Source organism: Aptenodytes forsteri, unplaced genomic scaffold (assembly GCF_000699145.1).
Source record: "Aptenodytes forsteri isolate BGI_AS27 unplaced genomic scaffold, ASM69914v1 Scaffold679, whole genome shotgun sequence".
NCBI lineage: Eukaryota > Metazoa > Chordata > Aves > Sphenisciformes > Spheniscidae > Aptenodytes > Aptenodytes forsteri.
Genome location: NW_008795924.1, coordinates 2,156,878 through 2,165,172, shown reverse-complemented (window position 1 = coordinate 2,165,172; position 8,295 = coordinate 2,156,878). Strand labels below are relative to the sequence as shown.

Sequence of the window (8,295 nt, the reverse complement as noted above, 5' to 3'; positions counted from 1 at the left end):
TGGCTGAGGAGGAGGAGGAAGGGCTCGGGAATGGTGAATGCGAGTGGGCTGTCAGGATCACAGGCGATAATCCCTCCGAGGTGGGTGAGATGGAGAGTTGCTGTATTGGAGGACCAGGGGGTGCTGGGAGAGCTGCTGTTCCTGCTGTGGATGCTCAAAGGGTGTGGGGCCATGGCCAGTGATGGAGCCTGGGGCCGTGCTGGGCATCCTCAAGGGACACATCTTCAGCAGAAACCTCCAGCTGATGTTGGTGAGAGCCAAGCAGACGTGACACTGAACACCTCTTGGCCTAAGGGGCATGGACAGTTGCGCCCCAGGGCTGTTTTTTGCCCCTATTCAGGCAGTTCCTTTTATTTATTCACCCCTGTAGCCAACTCTCTGCTGCAAAACATCCTCCAGCTCTGCAACTGCCTCCATGAATTGCCCTGGGCTGGAGCAAGCATCACCTGGGTGCTGTGGAGAAGGGTCTCTGTGGCTGCAGCTTCCTGCCCCACTCTTGTTGGCCCCGGCAAACTCGCAGGCAGCCCTGGACGTGCACCCGTGTGCATGTGCTGGTAAGACAGGCGTTGTCAGCAGGGCTGAAAAACACGTTTTTGGGGTGTCTTTGCTTGGTTAAAGTGTGATCCTGGCTAGAACAGCCCATTAAAAATAGCCCAAGTTGCAATGATGTAAAATATTGACTAAAAGATATGAGAATAAATTATATCAGTGGTAATATTTTATCATCAATTTCTTTTCCTCCAGCAACTGCTGGATTAAACAGCTGCGAAGGAGATAAAATAAGAGAAAGCCTTCTTCCTTGTTGCACAAGCCCTGCTCTTGTGGGCTCTTGGCTCTGGCAGCGTAGGGGGTTTTCCTCCAGTCAGCCCCAGTCTCAGCATGTACCAGCTCTCCCGTACCAGCAGCATGCTACCTGGGGAAGTGCTGCTTTGTTCCTCGGAGTGTTACTGTGGGTGGAAATGAGAAGTGATGGTGGTTTGTGCTAACTCAAAAGCCCTGCTGAGAACCAGAGCAGCTTTATTCCTGCATCGGGATGTCTCCAGTGAAATGCATGTCTGAGTTTAATGGGAACATGGGGTGTGGGGAAGCAAGTGGCAGTGCCAGCGTGGGCACGATGGGAGCTTGTCCTTGCCTGGACTCAGATGAGCTCGGCAGGGTGATGTGGGGTGTGCTGAGGGATCGAGCCCTGCCAGCCAGCCCCGTGTCACTCCACCTTACACTGGGATTGTCCTGGGAGGTGGTGGAGGGAGATGCCCGAGGCTGGCATGGGGCCAGGAGTGATGCTGGGGGGGGCAGCACAGGCAGGTGCAGGCAGCAGGGCCATCAGGGCAGCATCCTCCCCGGCACAGGCGTGGGGATGGAGGACCAGGGTCAGCCGCAGCCCAGACATCACCCAGTGCATCTGCAGCAGTGAAGCAACCTCTGAGCATGGAGCCAGCACATGGGGAGGCAGGCTCGGAGATGGAGTGGTGCATCCCTGCCTGTTTTTGGAGATGCTGCTGCCTCAATGTGCAGGCAGCCATCAGGTAAGGATGGGCTGCGGCACAGTCAGGGGCCAAAACGGAGCTGTGGTGAGTGCTGGGGGGTTCATTGGTGAGCCTTGCATGGCTGATTGCTATGCCAGGCTGGAAAAAACGGTGTAGGCTGGACCATGCTGGACCAGCCAGCAGCACTGGGTTTGGGGCTGAGTGCTGACAAGGCTTTGGAAACCCAGCTGTCAAATCTGTCTCAGAAAATGGCTGCTGTCTGGCCGCTTTCTGGCCCTATTTTAGACCAAAATAGCCAAAAGCAAATCAGGCCCCAGCTGGGGAATCCCTCAACCTATTTCGGTGTCTCTCCGCTGGCAGGGTGGGCAGGGTGCCCCTGTGAGGACCCCACTCCCTGAGGCCATTTCCCCCTGCTGTGGGTGCCAGGTCCGGCCTTGGAGGGTGGATGTGTGCGCTTCCTCCACCGCTGTGGCCACTGCTGCCTCTCCGTTTGGCAGGGGGATGTGGGGCGCAGCCGTGGGTGCGCACGTAGGTAGGAACCCGAGTGCCTGGCACTGTCTGGGGCATGGATAAATCGTGGGCATTGTTGCTCATATTGAGCCGATGTGGGGGATACTCAACACTCCTCCATCACAGGAGGGGTTAGCAGCTTTGCCTGGGCACGGGGGCACAGTGCTGGGAAAGCCGAGGCTCACCCAGAGCTGGGACCTGCAAGGGATGTCAGGGCAACAAGGTGAGCTTCCACTTTTAGAATGGTTGATGTCCTTACAAAGCTGCTGTTCATCATCTTTGCAAGGTCATGGCGATCAGGGGAGGTCCTCAGTGACTGGAGAAAGGCAAATGTCTCGCCCATCTTCAGTAACGGATGTCCTGTGGAGCAACAGGATGGTCACCCTCGTGTTGGGAGAACCATGGAATGTGCTTTCCTGGAGCACATTTCTAGAAGAAGAGGGTGGCTGGGAGCAGTCAGTGTGGATTGACCAAGGGTAAGTCATGCCTGACCAACCTGCTTGCCTCTCACGATGAAACGGCTGGATTTGTAGGCAAGGGGAGAGCAGTGGGTACCATTCACCTCAACTTCAGCAAGGCTTTCAATACTGTGTCCCACAACATTCTTGCATTCAAGTGAGGATGTCATGGTCTGGATGGGTGGACAACCAAAAAAATCAGTTAAATGATCAAGCACAGAGGGTAGCAGTTAGTAGGATGTGCTCTACCAGGAGGCTGGTGAGAAAACACCAGGAGTCTGATCTGGGATCTGTCCCGTTTGATGTCTTTGTCCATGATCTGGAGGAGGCCGTGGAGTGCCTTCATGTCAAGACGAGTCCAAATTGGGAGGACCAGTTGATACTGGGTAGGGCTGCCGTCCTGAAGGACCAGGATGGGCTGGAGGAACAGGCCGGCAGGAACCTCACAATCCAGGGAGGTGATTACCACCCTCAACTCAGCACTCATTAGACCTCATGTAGACCTCATCCGGTGAGGATGGCCACGCCTGGGGAGGGGTGTGCCGGCCAGGACAAAGCCGGGTGCAGGCTGGCCTGACCCCGGGGCAGGCTGGGTGTGGAGGAGAGGTCCCCACGGATCCCCTCTCACCCAAGTGGGAGATCTTTATATGCTGTTATGTTGCAAGTTTTGGCTGGAAACAGAGAAAGGCCTGTGCCGGAGATCTACACACCCCTTTGTGGGTGGAAGAGCTGAGTCAGGCTTTATTTTTTTTTTTTAAATTTTTGGCAAATGAAGCATTGGCTTCCATTTCTCTTCTGAACTGAAGACTCTCTTGGACAAACATAAGCTCGCTCATCTTCTCCAGTGATGACAAACTACAGCGGTTTAATTGACATTCATTTCAGATTTTTCACAGAACTGGCTCTGTCATTTCAGTGCATAGGAGGAAAGTTCTTCCAAACCCCAGCTTCTGCACTATGATATATGATGTCTTATTGATAAAATTGATGGGTTTTAATTCATTTGTGATTGCAAGAAGGAAGACAGGAAATAAATTGGTCTTGGAGGCACTTTACAACTCCTCTTACTTACCTCAGGCATGAATTTGTTGAGGCCACTCAACTCGGGATGAAGGCCCATCCCATTCACAAGTCACCCAGACTCAGAAAGCCAAAACCTGGGAAGCTTCTGGAGTCGCATAATTTTCTAAAGAATCCTAAACTTAGTCTTCCAATTCTTACAAGAGAGCAGGATTTGGCTAGTACAAACCAGCTGAGGTAGACAGTGGGATTAAAAACTTCAGTGGGATAAGTAAAATACTCGTTTGCAGAGATGAATTTCTCAGTGGCCGTCAAAACACTACATGGAGGACTTTTTGCTGTAGCTTTACTTGTCATAACAGGTTCTCCCATAGCACTATTTAGAGTGAGCTGGGAACTGTAGTCTGATGAGGCAGCAGGGGTAAAGGTTTTGTTTTACTCTTAAAACCACCCCCAGCCTTTGTGAGTTTCTACCACACTACTTTTTTTTTGGATAGTTTAAGCACATTTTCCCAGAACTGAGCATCATTTAGTAGTACAAGGAAGCAAAACACCTCACTTAATCAGCTTGAAATCACTGTATTTTCAAAAGTACTTTCAAGACTAACTTACTTTCTAGATATTCCGTTTCTTAAACATAAGGATTTATATTTATGTAAGCTGAAGCTGGAGATTTAAGCATCACTCAGGAAATGTGAGAGTAATACTCTCAATGCAATGTTGATTTATCCAGAAAGACAAATATATATTTAACATTCCAACAAGTAATAATAAATAGCATATGCATACAATAAAGCTTTAGGATTGCTTTCAAGACATAAGTATTTAACACTTCATTTTCAGACAAAGCTGAATAGAAATCGCAGCAAGGCAAGCTGGTGAGGTTTTCAGCCAAAGCTGACTGAAATGTAAATAAACAAAAGATTAAATAATTTAAAATTATTAAATAGGAAAAAGACTAGGAAAAGACTAAAAACACCCAATAAGTTCGGCTTCTCAATTTCCATTTCATCGAGTCTGGCTTATTAAAGTTCACTTAAACCTGTAGCATCTTGGCTATGGAGAACCCAAGACCTACTGTAATGTGCATCAATGGCATGAACTGAAAACGATGCAGCAGAATACGTACGCTGACATCATTCTCTCTGTTAGGACTGTGAGATTTGTCTCTGAACTGCCCATCCAAGACATCTTTGTCCGGAATCAGATTTCTTCACCTGACTCCATGTCCCAGCCACAGGACTCCAGCTGCTCATCCTGTGGAAACTCAACCTCAATGTCGTAAATGAAATCTGGGTCGTCCTTCTTCTTCCTGTTCTTTTCGAAGAGCTCATCCATGATGCTCTTCCTTTTGGCTAGCTCCTTGTCATCTAGTCTGTTCATATCCTCTTCTGGGTCAATGGCCTCTTGCTGCCGAAACTTTTCCAAGCTCTCAGCCAGGCTCTCTCCTCCCAGATGACCTTTCAGCAAACTGTACAGCTTCTTTAGCTGACGCAGTGAGACTCCTTCTAGGTAAGCCTTGTGCCGAGGGTTATTCTTCAGCTGCTCAGCAGCCAAGCTGCAGTCTAAAGAGAAAGCCACCGTGAGGACCTACAGCTGCAAGCAAATCTCCTCCCATAAACAGATCCTCTTCTCCCAAACCCTCACAAGCGAAGACCTCCAGACTTAGCAGGGCCACTACTCAGGTTAAGATGTAGCCCTGAGCTCCTCAGGGGAGGCAGCATTACCCCAAAACAACCCCTCTTTGCACTCCCTGCATGGTGGTGAGAAGCTACCCAGTGGTTACTAAAAATGCTGTTACCAACTATCTGTTCCTCTCACTGTGTCTGGAAAGGACTTGGGGAATGCTACAAGTAAATGCACTGCACCTGAGAACTTGGAGAAATTTCTGACGGGCATGACGCGCTGGCGAGTCTTATCCTTGTTGTCTTCTCTGTAGATCAGGATAATGGATGGAGGCTGAAAGCAGATACCGCACTTCTTTGCAATGTAAGTCATTACAGTTCTTGCTGCTGGCTCAAGCGTGGTCAGCTTTATCAGAGCTGTCCTCAGCAACATCAAAGCTCAATGAAAAACAGGAAAAGAAAAAAGGGAAAGAAAGTGTGAGTGTCTCTCGTTGCTGTTCTTTTTATCAGGGTTAGAGTGACCCAAGTTCAGCAAAAACATGCAGCCATGGCCTAAGTCTCTCTGATTTCAGTGGAAGTTGAACATGTCCCTGCATGCTCTGTGAGCCGGGTGCCAGGAAGCAGAGTGACTCCCAACTCCTGGTTTACACCTGTGTCACCACTTGGGCTTTGAACTGGAATTACGTATCACACACAAGTTAACATTTTGGTTTACCAGCTAAGTAAAGTGCTGCACAGTCAAATGATACCTAAAAGATGTTTTTTATATTTATTCATTTTTTTATAGTGAAAAGTGTCATTAAATAGTAAATCAATGTATTACAGTTTCTTCACAAACACCATCTACTGCAATATCCATTGCTCTGGAGAGCTAGGAATTGCTTACCTACCAAGCCCTTTCCTGCTCTAACCACCATGCTTTTAACTTTGTATTGCCTAATAGTTCATATGAAAGCTCCAGGTGTGACTTCAGGGAGAATTTGATTTTTCAGTAAAGACATAACAATAAATTTCTGCTGTAAGCTTATTTGAGCACATTTCAAAAAAATTTTCAGAAAAACGCACCTAAAACAAAAATTTGAAACGTCTTGGTACCCCCCTGAAAGAGTTCCTACAAAATTAAATATGAATGTTGCAAGAGATGCAATAAAGAAAAGACAGAATTCTATTATACACATTTGTCTATTATACATATTTGCTTTGAAAAGATACAAATTGATTGATTCAAATTTCCTTTGTCTCTGTTTCTGTCACAAGCCTGGGGATATCGTATTCCTTATTTCATATAGTAAGGGAGAATCTTGCATCCATAATGTTGACGTATGTAACACTGGAATTCCCTTTCTTTTTTTTTCTTTTACATTTTAAGAGGAGGGGTACCCAGTCAGTTTTTGTAAAGCTTTCTTACAGTTTCAGAGTCACCTCAATATAGCAACATATCTGTAACCGATGACAGATGGGATAAGGAGAGAGAAGAGATTCAGAAATGAAGGACAAAAGTAATTAAACCCCTTATTAGGAGACAATGAAAATATGAACTAATTTTAAAGACCGGAGATGACATTCAACTGTTTACTCCTTCTCAAACTAAAATACAACATCAATGAAACTGAAAAGCTGAGAATTTACAAGTGACAAATGGAAATGCTTTTTACACAGCACATTACTACTGGTAGAGCTTAAGCTATAAAACGTTCATGAAGGTCAAGAATGTCTTAAGATTTGAAAATGCTGAGCTGCTGCGTGTGTGCGCGGAGGAACCGGGAACTTTTGTCATACTTAAAAGGTGGAGAAAGAGGGTGTGTGGGGAGGAAGGGCTGACTTGATCCACTAAACATATGGCTGCATTTATACAGATAGCATGAACATACCATCCGCACGAGAATTTAATTTTAAAGTAAGGACTACTAAACTCTCATGTAGTAGTTGACCAATGCACTGATACTTGAATGAGGTTAGGAAGTTAATCCATAATTATCCTTTTTACTCTTCTCTGAAGCATTTTGTCTTGCAACAGGAGAGGGGGAATGTCAGTCTGACTGACAGCGACAACTTCTCTTTTTCTGCCTTACCGCATTTGTCCGTACCCAAAATGCTCGAGAACTCCTCAGCATCAGCCCTGCCCTTGGGCTCCCTCCCCTTTTCGAGTCAGCTGAAATATTAGAGGAAACTTACAGATCCAAATCCGCTGCAGATCCTCTTTCCCAGCTTAGTGTACACTGAGTGCATGCATCACCTTACTTTTGGTTTTAAATAAGTGAAAATATGCCAAACATGAAGGTTGTTTCCTCCTCTGACTACCCTAGAGACTGCAGTAAGGCAAGGTAAGAAATTATACCCAAAATGTTAACGTATGTCTCCAACCAAGAAAAACTGCGTTAATCTTGAAAGCTACTGTGAAGCTGAGTTGAAAAGTCTTCCTTCTTTGTTAAAAACCATGTAGGAAAGAGTTCAAAGTTGCAGTAATGTTCTCAATACTGAAAATTAACTAGAGCTGCTATACCTTTTGCTTTTAAATAGTTCTATGAGTCGGGGAGGAAAGCAGAAGTCTCTTAAGAGCCACTTTCACTATCTTAAAATGAGAAATGATGCTTCAAACTGAACTGAAATGGCTTTTTGAAGGGTCACTGACAATCGCGAGAGTGGGCCGCCATCTCTGAAATAGCAAAGAAATCCTTAGACGAGAAATACAGACATAAGAAGCCATTCGGATCCACGTAAAAGAAGGGAAAGGGGTTTCGTATCATCAGGTAACGCAAGCAGAGACCTTCGCTGCCAGGCACGGAACGCTGGTTTCAGTAGCTCTGAAACACGGACAGGTGTTTATTTTTTTTTTTTCCCCAGCCAACTTCTGTGCTGCAGCAGAACTACTTTTGCCTTTAAAAAGCCGCTTTTCTACTGCTTGTTTCCGCCAGACGAGCAAACCCTCGGGGTCGTGCGCGGTCGAAGCCTAAACGCTGAGGCAGAAGGGAAGCAGGGCAGGATCGGGTTCGTCCTTCCCGCCTCTCGCCCCTTCCTCTCACCTCAGGCGGCGGCGAGACCGGGCACGAAAGCGTTTGCTTGGCGGCGGCGGCCTCCTCCCGGCGCCGGGGACGAGAGGCGGCGGCCCGGGCCGGTCCCGCTCCACCAGGGCATCCACCTGTCTGTTTGCCGTGGCTAACGCCGCGCCCCCCGGCCCCCCCCCCGCCGGCCCCC

The 8,295-nt window shown here is 47.4% G+C and overlaps 1 protein-coding gene across 3 annotated transcripts; it reads right to left on the bottom strand.

The window, feature by feature from the left end:
• Nucleotides 1-4,039: 4,039 nt before the first annotated feature.
• On the bottom strand, nt 4,040-8,138 carry CEP19 (centrosomal protein 19). Of its 3 annotated transcripts, XM_009284983.2 has the most exons (4): nt 7,868-8,138; nt 7,604-7,756; nt 5,344-5,538; nt 4,040-5,040 (listed from the first exon to the last, which is right to left on the bottom strand). In XM_009284983.2, the coding sequence occupies exons 3-4, from the start codon at nt 5,531-5,533 to the stop codon at nt 4,679-4,681; spliced, it is 552 nt and encodes a 183-aa protein (XP_009283258.1). In that variant the 5' UTR covers nt 5,534-5,538; nt 7,604-7,756; nt 7,868-8,138; the 3' UTR covers nt 4,040-4,678. The 3 variants fall into 3 exon arrangements, with proteins under 3 accessions (XP_009283258.1, XP_009283257.1, XP_019329127.1); XM_009284982.2 differs by having other exon boundaries at nt 7,604-8,138; XM_019473582.1 differs by lacking the exons at nt 7,604-7,756; nt 7,868-8,138 and having other exon boundaries at nt 5,344-5,539.
• Nucleotides 8,139-8,295: the final 157 nt, after the last annotated feature.

What these genes read in the sequence shown, in the direction of transcription:
- CEP19 (XM_009284982.2), bottom strand. Translation starts at nt 5,533, where the DNA reads ATGTTGCTGAGGACAGCTCTGATAAAGCTGACCACGCTTGAGCCAGCA. An exon ending in AAATTTCTCCAAGTTCTCAG is followed by an intron (nt 5,041 to 5,343) that starts GTGCAGTGCATT and finishes CTTTCTCTTTAG; the next exon opens with ACTGCAGCTTGGCTGCTGAG.